The sequence below is a fragment of the Gobio gobio genome, assembly GCF_949357685.1.
Source record: "Gobio gobio genome assembly, chromosome: 4".
In the NCBI taxonomy this organism is placed as follows: domain Eukaryota; kingdom Metazoa; phylum Chordata; class Actinopteri; order Cypriniformes; family Gobionidae; genus Gobio; species Gobio gobio.
In genome coordinates, this window is record NC_137100.1 from 54,670,273 (window position 1) to 54,688,361 (window position 18,089).

Sequence of the window (18,089 nt, forward strand, 5' to 3'; positions counted from 1 at the left end):
TATGATTTTTCAGTAGTAGCCTAATTCAATCAAAAAGACACAAAGCTTGTCCATCCACTTTTGCAATTGACCTTTGACCTATGATATGCTTACAACAACTGTGGAAACTTGGAATAAACAAGTACAACGAGGAACTACTTTGGTACAATTTTGGAACTTTGGTAGCATGCATGATCAGATTTCACACCTTTTTTTTTCTTTTTTCAATACTAAGCAGAATACATTAAAAAAAGAAAGAAAATATGTTCCATTCTGAAACGCAAAGTTTGAACTCGGAACACATCTTCAAATCGATTTGGAACACTCCTGTACAAGATTTATAATGTAAAATGTTAAAAATACGTCTTTTGAAATAGATTTTGGGACACACGCTCTCTTCCTGTTGTACAAGATTTAAAACATAAAATACAATTATTTTATCAACAGATTACATCTTGAGCTATGTTTGGATGGCACTGGTGTAAATCGGACTCTCTTCAAAAGGAGGAGGGAAAATGGCTAAATGCAAATATTGATTCATGAATATTAAATTAGGCTGTTCCGAAGTTACTCCAATGGGAGATGCTTATATAATTAATATTAATGATTTTATGTTATCGCCTTCCAATGGCGAAGGCTTGGGCTGCTGAATATTAAGTAGAATTCGTAATTTCGCGGGGCGGCGCTCACTAATGACGCCATCTCCCCCCGCCCTGTGTGTGTGTTATTTCCACGCTGCTGTCTTGTGAATGGGTCAACACTAAAAAAAAACCCATCCGGCCTCTCGTTTTTAAACGGGTTGGTACCCCTATGTCCCTTCATACATTCGGGACCGTCAGATAACGGACCTGTCACGCGCCGACAGATCAAGAAATCTTAAAATTGGTGAGCGGCATATTTTCTTTTTATTTAACTTACTTGGCTATCTGGCTAACCATTAACCACGTCAAGGAGGTTTGCTGCCTCTACTGAGACTCATCAGATCCGTGCGAGGATAAATCGTGTTCTAGGCATGCGTTATTACGGGTATTGGTGGATGTGAGCGTGTCAAACGCTGTATCAAGACACAGGTTTGTTGATGGCCTGTTGTTAGCATAGATGATGTGATGTTTATCATGATGCGCAGAAGTATGAGTATACAGACCTTCATCAGTACTCGTCTCTTATAATGTGAGGTCTTACGTTGCAGTTTACTTCCCATGGCCATCCACAATTCTGAGAGCCAAAGTCTTTTTCACTAGTCCTGGTGATTATTACGATTATCACTAGTATATAAGAGCAGGCAGTGTTATGGGAGTAAACTTGATATATTTGTTGTCTTAAATCGCCAAAGCGTGTCTGTTTGCTGTAAAGTTTGATCTAATGGGATAGTATTGAAAGTTAGCCAGGTTTTGATTTTGTTCTTCTGATATGCTGTACAGATATGAAGCGTGTTTGGCTTCTTTATGGATTTCTTTGTTTTACTTGTCCATGCTGTGGTGGTGATGATAATAATGTAATTGTGACTTTCATTCTGTCCATTAACTGTTGAATTTTTAAGCATTATTGTAATAATACAGTTTAATAGTAGGCTATTACGTGGCTTGTGCTATAACGAATATATAGAGAACAGGGTGGCAATATAGCCAAATGCAGATGTAAAACTAACAATTTAATGGTGGCAAGGAGACAGATAGGCCTACAATTGCTAAGTTAATGAACATTTATTTAACATAATATTTACTTTAAATTAGGGCTGTGAGATATTGAATAAAAATGCGATATCCTTGTTAAATGCGATATACGATATTGCTTTAAGTGTGTAAAATAACTAAAAATAACTAAATTAAAAAAAAAAAAAATGAGAAACCATTTATGTGTTTCACTTTCTTTCTGGGGAGAGAAAGCATTGACAGTTCGAGTGTGTAACAAGACACGAAAAAAAGTGTGTGTCAGACAACAAGTTTTTCGCAAGTTATTGTGTTTAATGACTCTTTTTAACGTCAAGCAAGTCACATAAGTAACAGTCGTGTGCCCAGTCTATTCTCTGCTATGCCTCAACCTAAAACATACAATTTTCACAATGTTGAAGTAGCCTATTAAAATCATTCAGATATTGCATGCCCTTGGGAAAGGCCTATGCATATTGCGATATGTAGCCTACATTTGCGATATTTCGATATATTGTGCTGCCCTACTTTAAATGGATATAGAAGGGTGAACAATGGTAATATAAAACAATTAAATAGTGGCAAATGAGACATAAATGAGAGAAAATGGCTACGTTAATGAACATTTTCTTTAAAAGTCACAAAAATATGAAAACATCAACTGCCTGTATCAGTTGTTAAAGGTGTTTAAAGATTTGCAATATGTGAAATTCCACTTCTGTTGGCTGATTAATTCACCTGACATGTATACAGATCAAAACTTTGATATAAAAACTTTAAGTATTAGGCCTACTAATGTATTAAGTATATTATTATTATTATTACTATTACTAATACAGGTTTCCTCTTGTCACAGTTTGTAATTATTATAATTAAATTGGACATTTTGTAATAAATATCATGTTTTTGTCCTTTTTACAGCGAATAAACATTTTCCTTATATTATTGTCTCATATAAATAGCCCTTTTTGAGAGTCTATAAATTATTCTAAAATTATTTTAAGTATGAAAAGATATAAGTTCACTGACCAAAAAGGTGTGGTATCCATGACAATAAAAATATGATATAATAAGTTTTAAATTAATAAATACTCTTGATTTATATTGAAAAGTAACCGAAAATGTGTACTTTTGTCATTGTTCCCTGATATAAAAATAAAGATTACAGTAATCACCAGGGTTGGTTTCTCTGACTATCTTCAGTGACCAAAAAAATTCTTGCTAAATCCTTAGGGGGGTTTGACGTATTGCAGAAAGCAGCAGAACTGCTTGTTATCCATTTTTCCAGCTTGGTGGTTAGGCAAGGGTCTAATTAATGTTGGATGTTGATGCCTGTTTGTTGGTGGTAATTATTTTTGAGGATGCCCCCACTAGCTGAAGGGAAGTGCTCTCTGGCATTACGTCGTTTTCTTTAATGACAGGTCTGGTGATTTAATTACAGTGCCTCTGTTAACCTCATTGTCTCCTGTATAAAGGGCCTTTGATCACGAGACCCTGGGCATTTGAAAAGTCCTGGACTGTATGTGTCAATTGAACCAGCTGTTCAGAACTAAAGAAGAGCCTCTGTATAAAGTAGATGAGCAACAGGTAAAGTTGTTTTTTGTTTTTGTAACATTGCTTGTGCTTGAATGTATGAGTTAGTGGCTGTCAGTCTACAGAATGATTCTTAGTCTTGCCAACAACAGCGTTCAAGTTGTCAACAGTCAGCAAATCTACTTTAACAAAGTCATAGCTCTCAAATTTCTTATAACCTTGAAGAAGGTTTGTTCTGCATGTCTTGCTGTACTTGCATTTCTGCGTTACAACAAATTATGATTGCATTGTGTGTCTAAAGTATTTTGTCTTCTTGTTACCAGAGTTTAAGAACAATCTTCTTAATAAACCACATGTCCATAGCACAAAAATATGGGACAAGTAATTAGGGATAGTGGAAGTGATATGGACTTAAAAATATATCACTATTTTCTGGTATTTAATGCGATGACAATATCAATAAAATAATAATTTAATGATAGAATTTAAGTAATTTGAACTAAAACTTGGGAACCATGTGCGAATGGAAAAGTATGAATGCATATTTGTCATTTTAACTGAATTTAGGACTGGTGGTGGTGCTTAAGACATTGATGGTCATTCAGTGTTTCTGTAAAAAAAAAACTAACAATAATACTGATAAGATAATAATACTACGAATTATATAACAATATAAACCACACTAAGGAGGATTGATGTGCTTCTGGGTTCATGAATGTTAATCACGTTATCTGCGTTCGCTCGAACTGATTTGCTGAAATCAAAACAGGCACTGTAATAGATGATCACCAGCCAATGGGATTGCCGATTGCACATTAGTTTCTTCTTGTTCATAAAGGCTGAATAATTCATGAAGTTATCGCCCATCACTACAAGTAATGCACTAAAGTGAGTGCCTAATTGGTGTTTTCTAACCTTAAAGGGATAGTTCACCCAAAAATGAAAATTCTGTCTGTTTGACTTACTGTGGAACCCCAAAAAAGATATTTTGAAAATGAAAGTGTCAGCATTCCTCAAAATATCTTCTGTGACTGAATTTTAATTTTTAGTTGAACTATCCCTTTAACAATGTGGATGTATTGTGCAACCATTACCAAGTTGTATAAAGGTGTCAAAGTAAAAGTGGTAGGGATAAACAGCCAGCAGGCTTGTGTGTATGTGTAAGTCTAGCTGTAATGCTAATCCAACCCAGCACACTGTTGCTTAAACTGCTTTTCTCAAATTTGGCTGGATAGGGTTGTTTTTGGAGCAGAATGTATTGTTGGACAGCTTGCTGAAAGGCATATTACACAGCACGTCCTCTCTGAAATTTGAAAAGCTTTTCCAGTGCTTTCCTTAGAGAGCGTTCCCTCTCTGTCACCTTTCCGTCGATTGTTTTCCCTGTTGTCTTTTCCCTGAAGTTTTGGGTGTTCTTAGTGTCTGCTCGACAACAAGTGTCTAGTTGATAACGACCTCTCTTGTTTTTTCCCCTGAGTCATGCTATAAAACCTGCCACATCAGCGGAGTGAAGATGTCTATAAAGTGGAAAGGTTTGCTCTCTTTTCTACTAGTGTGCAGGTTAGTCTGCATTCCTAATCAGGAGACATTCATTTGGAATGTGAGTTTAAGAAGTCTCTGGCTTATTGAAGTCATTTTGCAGTTGTGTTGACATTTCTCTCTGAACTAAATAATTTCAAGATTTTAGGAATGACATGAATTAACTGTATACCAATAGTATTTTTTATAAATTAATATTAAAGATGCTGTTAGCGATTCCTGAGAAACTGTTGAAAGTGGATCGGACTGAGCACCACAATACACTTGTGGCCAATCAGCATTAGGGGGCGTGGCCACTCATGAGAGAGGCTGTAGAAAGAGAGATGGCTGAGAGAGACATTACAAAAGAGAAAAGGTCAGAGGAATATTACTTGAAAAAGAAGGGTTATGATCAGGCAAGAGCTTTAGGACACGTGTTAATATTAGGAAAGCTTTCCAGCGAGAGACCTAAGCGGGATAATCCTGAAAACCAACACAGAGGTTGCGTTGTTTCTGCTCCATATGTGAGTAACACTGGTTTTGCTGTTTCACAGCAAATATTAACAGGACAGTTTTGAGTGTCATTGAGTCTCTGGAGCTCGTGTGGAGCTGGTGACTAACAACCAACTCTTGCTTGCTACTCTTGTGTGCTGTATGTATTTTTTGTAGGGCTGTAATCAACCAAAGAAAATCTTGGTCGACTGAAGTCCTGAAATTTTCGACTAAAAATCGACTGAAATGACGTTAGGAAAAAAAACGTTAAATTAATAAGCTGTACACTGTGCGCAGTACTTGGTAGCCTTGTTGTCTGCCTAAATGAATTATAAATAAACATAAAAAACTAGTAGGCTATTTGCAGAATATTAAATAGTTTTTGAGCTGATTATTTTGCACTGAAATGAGTCTGACGGCTCTGACAGCGTTGCATCACGTGCACCTGCGCAATATCATAGCCTATGACTTCCGAAAATATAGTACTATATGTTGTCAACTAGATATCATCACAAGAACTTTTGAGGAATATGCAACATAATTTAGACAATTGTTTTTGGCATATGTTTTATAATAACTGACAGACAGTATCATTTTAACTGCTCTGTGCAGCTCGAACATATGGAGCTCAGCTCCGCGGCTGAGAGAGACACGAATAGACTATTAACTTAAAGCTTTTACTCTTAAACACAAAAGTCACGTCCACTTTAATAAAAAAGGAATATTCACAATTAAATAAATAATATAAGTTACAAGAAAACTAGCCTTCTTCAATCTGTCTCTCTTCTCCAGTGGGTTGGGCTAAACCAAAATAAGTGGAAACAATGGGGGTGTTCTGAAGGTAGACTGTTACCTGTGAAACAGGGTTGCTCTGAAAACACCCCCATTAGCAATTAGTGCTTTCCACCTGATGAAAATGAACGTGGCGCGGCAAAACTGATGAAATGAACGCAGCAAAACTAATGAAATGAACGTGGCTCGGCAAAACTGATGAAATGAACGCGGCAAAACTGACAGTACAGATCCACTTAGCGCGGTGTTGTGACGCTGCCCCTCATGTGTATGTTGATGGGCGTTCGTCAAGTTTACCGCTATGGGTGTGCGTTTGAGCCAGCGGGGAATGAAAAACAAAGGACCCGCGAGAGACTTCTCTTCTCCAGTGGGTTGGGCTAATCCAAAAGAAGTGAAAACAATGGGGGTGTTCTGAAGGCAGACTGTTACCTGTGAAACAGGGGTGCTCTGAAAACACCCCCATTAGCAATTAGTGCTTTCCACCTGATGAAATGCACGCGGCGCGGCAAAACTGATTAAATTAACGCAGCAAAACGAATGAAATGGACGCGGCAAAAAATCGACCAATCAGAATTTTGGTCGAGCCATAACGTATCGACTAATAATCGACTAATCGACTGGGAGATTACAGCCCTAATTTTTTGTTCTTGCTTGTCGTTTGTTCGTCATCTTTGCTTTATTTTTCGTGAAGCATTGGGGGGATGATAAAGGGACATCCCTCTTGCATTGCATGTTCATGCATTTTTGGGAAAGAGCAATTAAGGGAGTGTTGTGTTTGTTAGGGTTGATTTCAAATATCAAATGTTTCTCAGAAAACGCTTGCTTCACTTTTAACTTAGATTCTTAAATGATGTTCATTGTTAGTTGTTTTTAATCTAAACTATTAATATCTATTCATTTTACATTTCAATTCATGTTAAATACACTGTATCTTACCACAAATCCTTTGGAAATGAGCAAGACCTACCATGCTAGTTCTAAATGATAATAAACTTGCATTGTTCCAGTCCTTGATTCTGATTGGTCACCTGTGTTTTATTCACTCACTTCTGTTGTTGTTCACTGTCAGGGACTATTTTTTTTTTCCAGTGGATGGAAGGCTTTTAGTGATTTTACTTAATGAGAGTTGCATTGATACATATTTTTTGTCTTTAATATTTGTATACTCCGCTTCGTGCCTAACAACGCCCTTTAGCCATGATTTATTCACGATACAGCACAGCCTCTCATACCTTTATTGCTTAATTACGATAGTCATTTATTTAGACTGTTGGGCTGAGGATAGGTCCCAAAGCTTTGCTTTGTATGGTGCGGCGACAGGTTTAATAATGCTACAAAGATACTTTAGATACTTTTAGAACCATTTTTACTCTCAAAGCTGTCATCAATCCATAAATCAAATTAACTTGTTCAGTGTTAGGCCTTGATTCATCGTGATGCAGGTGCAATAGCTAGACAATCTCACTTTAGACTGAATGCCAGACATTCTTCTGTATGACTTATCTTGTCTCCTTAAATAGCAACAGTGTACAAGGACCTTTTCAGACAGGGTCATTATAACCCCCTGCCATTATCTAAGATACAATGCTGCTGCAGGAAATAATATCGGTGCATTGTTGTGACTGTGTTGAGAGAAGTGATTGCTTCTTTCAATATAAATGCTGGTTTTAGGTGGGCTGAGGATTCACTTTTGTATCAGCGAAATGATAACGGTATGTAAATAAATTATTCTGTAGACAATGTGGCCAAATCAAAACTCACTGCTACTGTGCTAGTAGGATTGTCAAAATTACCAGTACTTTGGTTCCATGTTAAAAATGTGATGATACCAGCGTTTCTGCATTACCGCCCGGTAGGGCTGAACGATATGGACAAAATTTCATATCTCGATTTTCATGCCAGATATCTCGATATCGATACAATACGATATGACTACGTGTTCGGTGAAAACCAGAATCTGAATTAAAATGTGTTTGATTTAAGCCTACATTTCAAAAATTTGTGTCAGAAAATGTATTGTTTTTAAGCCTTTGGCCGTACGATCACACAGGTGTAATCAGTCTAGGCTGATCCCTGGAGCGGATGATCAAGTGCATCACATGATCAACAGAGACAGGCGCGCTCAGAGCTGTCATATATCACAACTTTTCAGTGTTTTCAACCACATACTGTTTATTTTATGTTTCAAACATATAAATTCACATAAGTACTAAAAAAACAATACATTTAGAGTTTGTAAAATACACACTGATGTCTATGGAAGAGGTAATACTAATCCTTTCCATTATAATTCGACACGTTTTATTCATATCAGATACACATTGTAAGTAACTTCAATGTTTACTCTATTCTATTCCTAGTTCACCAGCCACTTACTTTTAAGTATTTCGGGAGAAGTGGATGAATTCACGTGTTGTAAACATAGAGGTTGTAAATCCAACAGATCCGATTCTCTGAACTGCGTCTGCGGCACAAACTAATGCTGCCTTCACGTGCTATCGGAAATTTGATGATTCCGACTTCTGAAATCGTGATTACGAGCGCATTGCATTAAGTTTCAAAATGTGAGGGCGTTTATGTGCAATGTTTACCTAGGAAACTCGTATTTACGATAATTCCGAGAGCACGTAAAGGCAGTATTACACGGCGGCGCCCATCGCGCATACAGCTCAACTAACGCGATCGTTATAAAGGTGTTTAAACAACAATATACTTCCACTTGCATGTATTTGAAAATCGGAATATCAGATATTTCATGCCATAGCTAACACATTTGTGAATATTCTGAATAAAAAAGGAAAAAATGACAAAAGCAGATCATCATTCATTCAGCGCTGTTGCTGCTGCGGTGTGTCACGTGACAAGCAATGACGTGTCACCATGGAAACGCCGCCCCCCTCTCAAGTCCCTGTAGTGCGCGCGCGCTGGCTTTAGCGGTGTATTCAAGGGCACTCGTTAAAACTGATGTTAGTTGTGACTGCCAGAGTTGTATGCAGGGCGAGCGCGGAGAGGGGAAATCTATATCGGCTATATCGTTGCTTTTTTCGATAGTAATATCTTGAAAGTTCATATCTAGATATAGATACGATAACGATATATCGTTCAGCCCTACCGCCCGGTAGTACTGAGTAACGGGTTTATTTGGTATCAGCTGAAGGGGGGCTGCTTTTAAACGCCAAAGGTCTTTTTGAATTGTTCACAAACCTATCTGTTGAGCACGTGAGTGCAATTTCTTGTCAGAATGCATTCAACACTGCTCATAACACTGGAGTTTTCATTCACCACGTACTTTGGAGTTCTGCATGCTCATCATGAGTGTAGATCTCAGTGGCACTGAATTGACCTATCGGTAAGCCCCTCCCCTCGAACGCAGATGAGCCAATAGCAGTTGAGTATCAGTTGCGCCAGGACCAGAACTCGGACATCTTTAGGTGTCAGCGCCATAGAGATGCATTGGAAAATCCGAATCTCTCATCGGTTTGATGGTGTTTATGCTACAAAAATGCTAAAATGTCGTGCCTGAGGTACTGTAACACTGATTCCAGGTATCCTAAGAGGATTTTCTGTTTGTCATACTCTCGTTAAGTTACGATTAAAGTCCCTGCTAATATACAACTGTAATAACTGTTCTCACCTCATGTAACACTGTAACGTTAGGTCAAAAACACGAAGGTCTACATTTCCGTGCCTCTCCATATTAAACTGGTTATATGTAAATTAATTTAATTTTAGATATGTTTAAGGTCTACATTATCTGTCCTACTAAGGAGGACTCCTATTTTGATGGGTATTATAGTCTACGGGTGGTGAAAGGAAGAGCTCGCACGCAGTTTATCGGAGTTGTTTTGTAGATCATACAAAGTTTACCAGTTATTAACTGCACCCTCGAAAAGGCATACGGTCTGTGTATATTTTTGTTTACTGTTAGTTTTATGAGTGTTTTTGTGTAATTTGCTGTGTATGTTAATGGTAATGCAACGGAGAGAGATAGTTTGTGAATGAGACGTTAGTGCGCACTTCTTATGCTTTGTTTGTTCAGCTCTTTTCAGATGATTTTTTTGGAGTGAAAAAGGACATAATAAACTTGATAAACCATCAGTTAAGTTTGGCCATCATTCGGACGGGATATACGCTACATTCTGTGTCCAAAAACATCTTGGGATAAGGTTTTCACACTGACGGCTGTCATTGTAAGATATAGCAACTCCGTTTGTTTGTCCGAGTTAGCAACGGTAACTAAGGGGGGCGGGTCAATTAAGTCAGGGGTTTTCAAACTGAGGTCCGGGGTCCTCCAGAAGGTTCTAAGGGGTCCCCAGAAAATTTCAGAGAATAAAAAGACAAAGCAAAAATGGAAAAAATCTATGAAACATTCTAACTGTTTAATTTCTAAATGTTTATACATACTTTACAGAATTGTATATGTTTGCTTTGTATCTTTAGTGAGTTTTTCTCGTTATATAGTCCGTATATTGATTAACATTAGTGACAAACAGCTGCGGGTATATTAGGCTGCTAATATTCTATTAATACTAGGATAATACTACTAATACTAATATACTAGGAACTATTCTCTCATTCCTGCGTAATAATCAAGGAACTTTGCTGCTGTGCCATGGGTGCAGCAGGTGCAATGATATTACGCAGCGCCTGAAAATAGTCCCCAGCACGCTTTCTGTGCAAGCAGGTTGTCACGTTGGTTATGTTGACGGAAGTTATCCTAGCCATATCGGTCTAGAAAATCGCAACTTTTCATTTTCCGTCGGCCTTAGTACAGGATGTAACTTTACACATCACAACATCTAAATAGGAAAATGTTGGCATTATTTTGTCACTTATTGAGCAGTAGGCTAGCTGGAGCCGTGTACCTCCAGTCTTTGTTCTAAGCTAGGCTAGCGGTGGGTGCGTCAGACAGAGTTATGGCGCACACAGAGATGAGAATGGTATGTATGGACTTATCTAACTCTGGGGGATACAGTGAATAAGGTAAGGTCCCATAAAGTCAGCGTGTTCCTTTAAATGGGCGCTTTTACATTGCGCTTTAAAACCAAATCTTCCAAATCTCCATCTCTTTTGATAAATGAAATCTGACTCCTGGTGCTGATGTGCTGCGACTCATGTTCAGTTTTTAATTATCTGTTCTCTAACTGAACTAAATGATTTTATAACTAGCTATAAAAAAAATGACCATGTGGGCTGTGCCACGGTGAGAAAGTGATGTAACCGGTTTTGTGCCTGAACTCCGGTAACACCGTCTACACCACCGACCATCGCAGCAAGCCTATTTCACACAATGTTGTCAAAAGATCAGAGGTGTCTGCTGTACTAGAGGCACACCTTGCTTTTTGTAGGCCTTCATAAATTATCAATGAGCCATCGAGGATCACATTTCCTCTGTCTCTCCAACCCATGAGCATGAGCATAGTCAGCATACCACAACCGACATCAGCATGGCGCGGTTAACCTCTCCTTTCTCACACCCTGCTGTTTTTGATAACCATTCTCATGCACGTTTACACACACACACACACACACACACACACACACACACACACACACACACACACACACACACAGTAATTTACACCCTTTTCGTGAATCAGGATTGCCAAAGTGTCATGCTGAAGAATAAATATTGAACCAGATACATTTCATAAAATCTCATTAAAAAGCCATTATTTACTTCCTCTTCCTCATATTGACTTAATGGCAATCAGTATTGTCACTAGTCAACAGGTGTTACTTCTCTTTCACAAGCTCTGTCTTTGCTCTGTTTTTCTTTGCCCCACAGTCAGCCAAGGATCTGGCTAGTTTATGGTTGAGCAAGCTTGGCATTGGCTGAGTTTTTGAGTGCCATTTCTCAAAGGTCCTTTAAGATTTAATGGCACTTCATTCGTATATTCAGTTTTTTTTTTTTTACCCAGATTAACCCCAGTGCAAAGAAGTCATGGTCCACGTACACACTATAAAGATTCAGGAGTGGAAACCGCATTTAAAATAAACCCTAAATCCTAAATAATCGTTTTGTGTCTGTAATTTTACCAAGTAATATTACAGTGACCAAAGCCTCATTATGCGAAGCGCCTGTGTGTTCACTTTAATTTTTCCTTATAACAGCTGAACCAACTTTAAAGCTGCAGTCCGTAACTCTTTCTGGTTAAAAATTATCCAAAATCAATTTTTGAGCAAGTACACAACAAGCCAGTATTCAAATCAAAACTATGTCCTTACCTTAGCCTCATTCACAACGGTAAACTTGTTATAATGTTATAATTAGAGTGGTACTGGTGGATTTCCATGGGAAATTCAAGCATGTCTTTGCGTCATAAAGAAGGAGTCCGCCTTGTAGTAGTAGTAACGCACGCAAGGGGAATGTATAACAAAAGTTCTTCAGCGGATCATTTATAGCATTTTCTCACAGCAGCTGGAGTAATTAAATGTATCATTTTGATGGCGGATTGTAATCCAGATTAGACTCTGTGGAAATTGAAATCTACAGCTAACGCTAATAAACACTATATACACGTAGTCACGCAATGCTAATGCTGTTAACATTAACAATTTGAGAACAAAGTATAACAATAATATTAATTTGCACGGTTTGATGTTATATGAGCGATCGTTAGATTTAATCTCCGTTGGTGGTGCAATTTATTGTAATATTTTGTTCCCAAAAGTGGCAGACATGTTACTTACTTGTTCTGATGACATTTTCCGGTGAAAAATCTTGTTTAGGTTATACTCCAAGACGTAGAATCTGTGATTTCTGAAGTACAGAATCCACACCGCTGCGGTGTCTGACAGCAAAGCCGCACATACTCCTCAAAACATTAGATTAATCCGCGCTGAGAGGAGCCGTGTCGATGCACAACTCGCGTACAGATGATAACTCCGCAATTAACTGCAATTGAAGGTTTCAAACAGAGATGGCGACACAGAGGCAAAACTTACAGACTGCAGCTTTACTTGTATTTTTATTTGATTTACACTCACAATAAAAACTGAGGATTGTGCTTTTGTAAAATAAAGAAAACAACAAGATGCCGCTTTCTGCCTTCTCAGTTTCCTTTCCATGAACCTGTTTATGGAGCGCATCACAAAATATTAAGCGAAACTCCGCATATAGCCTACTACTTGTCACAATTTTTTTTCTTTCTTTTGGTGATCTGTTATATTAATATAATATATATATATATATTTCACGTATAGGCCGATTGGCCAAGGGCAGAAATATAGGATGCATAGGGCTGAAATTTATTTAATTTCGATTTTTTTTAGAAAAACGGAATATCTCCATTGCTTCCAAGGATTTTGATTAATTTTGACAGCTGTATATTTGCATACACTTCGGCATGTTTGTTATGATCTTGTACTCGTACTTTTGCATTTCACTATGCTCCCAGTATACATACCAGGGGGAATTGTGAAGTTGTAAATTGTGAACTTGATATATAATACATAATTTGCATTTACTTTAGGCTAGGCAAGTTTATTTGTATAGCACATTTCAAACACAATGGCGATTCAAAGTGCTTTACACAGAAAAGTAATTAAAATATTTATAACAAATAAAAATATATAACCTGAATTACTAAATTCAGGGTTCCCTATCTTTAGATTAATTTCAGTTAAACCTGGATCATTTCATTTGTTTAAAATAAATTCAATAATTGGATGTAATGTTTTTTGTTTTGTTTAAAGTTTCAACAACTCTTTTGGCTGAAAGTTGGTGGCTAAAATTTCAGGAGCATCCTCACTAACAATTTGCTTTATGGTGGTTACTTTGCTTTATAGCTGCTCTGTAAATCTCAAAGACAATCATTATTAGAGAATTCAGCAATGGTAATTTCCATAATCTGGCTCCTCATCTACAACAGAAGCCTTTGGGACCTGTTCAGAAGGGGCCCCTTTGGGGCCAATTAGCCAATGTTTGTGATTCACATGTAAGGAGTTCATTCACTTACAACTGGACTTTGTTTTTTGTGTTTTGAAAAGATCTGGTACCGTTGAGAGAGAGATATATGTGTGTGTGTGTGTGTGTGTGTGTGTGTGTATATATATTTATGTATGTATATATTTATGTATGTATAATGTGTATATATAATGTGTATATATAAATATGATCATATCATCATGATATGGGTTCATGATGCCCATCTGTGATATAATTCTTATTCATTTACCTTGTTTTCTCACCCCCCCCCCCCCCCCCCTTTCTATATGTCTACGCAGTGTTCAACGTGTAGCTGGTAGAGTCATGACCCTGAGACAAGCCAATGGCTGCAAACAGCTGACCTTGACCATTAGCCTGACCCTGACTCTAGGCCTGCTGCAATGGCCAGTAGGAGTTGTTAGTGGTCAGGATGGACTGTCTCCTACTCAAGTCCTTCAGGAGCTACTAACACGCTATGGTGACAACACCAGCATCTCTGTCCCTCAGCTCCGATCACTCCTCATGCGGTTAAATGGAGGGCAGAATGGAGACCATGATGCACAACCACAGCCTACCAAAACCAATGGATCTAAGGTGAGTCAAAAAGGTTACTGAAACTGTTACAGGATTTTTGTCTTTACTTAGTGTTTGTTTCCCACAGAGCATTTTCACACGTCTAACTAGCTGTTGGAACTTCAGTGCCTCTGATTGGTTGCTTGTTGCACATACAAATACATGCATATTTTGTTCAATATACAATGTCTTCTCTTACATGTATTTGAATATGAAAATCAAGTATATGGAAAATACTGAGTATTCGCCTGCCGTTACAAAAAACAAAACACATTTTCCCTTTATAATGCTTTTTTTTTCATTTAATTTTTTATCCTTCTAGTGAACATATATATATATATATATATATATATATATATATATATATATATATATATATATATATATATATATATATATATATATATATATATATATATATATATATATATATATATATATATATATATATATATACATATACATATACATATACATATACATATACATATACATATATACATATATACATATACATATACATATACATATACATATACATATACATATATACATATATACATATATACATATATACATATATACATATATACATATACATATACATATACATATACATATACATATATACATATATACATATATACATATATACATATATACATATATACATATATACATATACATATACATATACATATACATATACATATACATATACATATACATATACATATACACATACACATATACATATACATATACATATATACATATATACATATATACATATATACATATATACATATATACATATACATATACATATACATATACATATACATATACATATATACATATATACATATATACATATATACATATATACATATACATATACATATACATATACATATACATATACATATACATATACATATACATATACATATACATATACATATACATATACACTTCACTGAACATATATGAAAAAATGGACATTAGCCTGAGACTGTTTCCAGATTGTAACCCTCTTTATGGCAAGTAAAAAAAAAATCCTCTGTGTTTACTGATCTGAAAAGTCCTGCTTTGGTTTGCAAGGGATGTTTTAAATACTTTTAAAGGAACACGCTGACTTTTTGGGACTTTAGCTTATTCACCGTATCCCCTAGAGTTAGATAAGTCCATACATACCATTCTCATCTCTGTGCGTGCCATAACTCTGTCTGACGCACCCACAGCTAGCCTAGCTTAGCACAAAGACTGGAGGTAAATGGCTCCATCTAGCCTACTGCTCAATAAGTGACAAAATAACGCCAACATTTTCCTATTTACATGTTGTGATGTGTATAGTTACATCCTTTACTAAGACCGACGGAAAATGAAAAATTGCGATTTTCTGGATCCGATATGGCAAGGAACTATTCTCTCATTCCTGCGTAATAATCAAGGAACGTTGCTGCTGTACCATGGGTGCAGCAGACTCAATGAAATTACGCAGCGCCTGTAAATAGTCCCCAGCACGCTCTCTTATGTTGTTATGGTTATGTTGCGGAAGTTAGCCTATTTTCAGGCGCTATGTAATATCATTGCGCTTGCTGCACCCATGGTAAAGCAGCAAAGTTCCTTGATTATTACGCAGGAATGAGAGAATAGCTGCTATAAAGCAAAGTAACCACCATAAAGCAAATTGTTAGTGAGGATGCTCCTGAAATTTTAGCCAATAACTTTCAGCCAAAAGAGTTGTTGAAACTTTAAACAAAACAAAAAACATATTACAAAGCATAAAAAGTCCACTACAAAGTGCTTACTGATATAGAGAATAATCCCTGTTTCTGAACTCCCTGAAACGCCTCGATTGTAGCCTTGAGAAATATTGGTGACGTGAACGTTCCCAGAAGAAAACTCATTTAAATAATTCCTGCCCATGGCATGTAAAAAAAAAAAAAAAGAGGATGAGGACTGGTTGAGTTGCATTAGTAGTTTGTTGAAACTCACGGTTATGGTAAGGGGCGTGACACTCGAAGTGGTTGACCAATCACAGTACACTGATCCAGCCGACCAATCAGAGCACAATGTTTATCGGAAAGGAGGGGCTTCATAGAGACAGAAACTAAACCGAGCGTTACTGACAGACTGGGAAGAGAGGTGCTGCAATAATGTAAAATATGTGAAAAAGAATGTCTTTTTTGAACATTCAAGCATTAAAACCTGTTCTAGTAGACCCCAAAAATAAAATCAAGACTTTGAAAATGAGCATAATAGGTCCCATTTAATGAATGATAAATGTAATTACTTATTTTTCTAAATATTTTGTCTTTTATATACTAAATGTAATTCAATTGTCATGACAGAATATGTATTTTTCATTTTCATATTTTAATCTCGTGTTTATATGTTGATAATTTCATATTTTGAAAAACTATTTCCGCTTCTGATGACGGTTTTTGTAAACATGGCTTTTCTTTTTTTCATAAAAGTAATTAAAAGAGATGTCTTCAACATTTTTGAACCCTAATCCTGATATTTATCTCCGTATGACCTTGAAATGTTACTTTTTGACCTCAAGGTCAAGTCTTTGGTTTCTGTCCTTTGCTGCGACAGCTCCAGTACAAACTTTGCATTCTGTAATTCAAGCTTCTTCTTTGTGATCAGTAATTGAGCCCTCTGTCCTGTCCTCTGCTCTCAGTGCTTGGCTGCAGACACTTTGGCAGTGTATGGGATGAGCGAACTGTCCCGTATAGATGAACGAGGCCTGCAGGAGATCTGCCCTACCATGATACAGCAGCTGGACTCGCAAGCATGCAAGACGCAACAGGACGAAGAGCCCGAGCCCATCCCCAGACCCACTTACGCTGAGGGTAAGACTGACTATCCATTGAGAGACTATGGATAAAAACATTGTGACTGATAAGAAAAATTTGTCATCATCAATAATATTATCATAATTCCAAAAGTATGACCAAAAGTATATGTACATCCCTAATTGACAGTTTTAGCTATATCTATTAGTAACAAATCGGTCAAATCAATCACACAGGCGTGCAATCTCCTTAAACAAACATTTAAAGAGGATTTAAGCATAATAAAGTCCATTTATAGGCCATAAAGACTGAACTTCACTGAACATACATGCCATACATACATGTGTGTATTTTTTGGTCTGGGATTGAATCCAGATGTTGCTGGAATCTGAAATACACAAGCTAGCCATTTTAAAAGTCAAGATGTCTTATTTTTACCAAATAAATATATGCAAGATTTGTGCCCACTGTGAATGCCATGACACTCATTAACAGTTCTTGTAATGTTTTCACTAAACCGTCATGTGTTGCACGTCCCCAGGTAATGCGTTTGTGTTTATCAATATATATTTATAGCAGACTAGTCTAGGTATATCTAGTCATATCTGTTGTACACTGTAGACAACCTTTGACTTGGCCATGATAATAGGCTCCCATGAAAAATACATTGGATCAGCTGAAATAGTTTGAACTGACTGAAAGGGTCGGAAAAGTGCAGGTGTTCTCTTCTGTTGAGCCTTGATCTCCAGTTAAAGTGTGATTTAAAAAAAGTAGTCAACTCTTTGAACCCTGAAAAACAGAAACGTTAATTAGGAAACA

The 18,089-nt window shown here is 36.8% G+C and overlaps 1 protein-coding gene across 2 annotated transcripts in view; it reads left to right on the forward strand.

Annotated features, from left to right (window-relative positions):
• Window positions 1–710: 710 nt before the first annotated feature.
• slc39a14 (solute carrier family 39 member 14) overlaps window positions 711–18,089 on the forward strand; it is a 37,611-nt gene continuing 20,232 nt past the window's right edge. Inside the window, exons 1-3 of one of the 2 annotated variants that reach the window (XM_079814093.1) lie at window positions 711–864; window positions 14,190–14,484; window positions 17,156–17,327. In XM_079814093.1, coding sequence (XP_079670219.1) covers window positions 14,215–14,484; window positions 17,156–17,327 — 442 coding nt within the window. In that variant the 5' untranslated portion in view covers window positions 711–864; window positions 14,190–14,214. Of the gene's footprint in view, window positions 865–3,103; window positions 3,216–14,189; window positions 14,485–17,155; window positions 17,328–18,089 lie in introns of those variants that run through there. The other variant, XM_079814092.1, reaches the window with a different exon arrangement.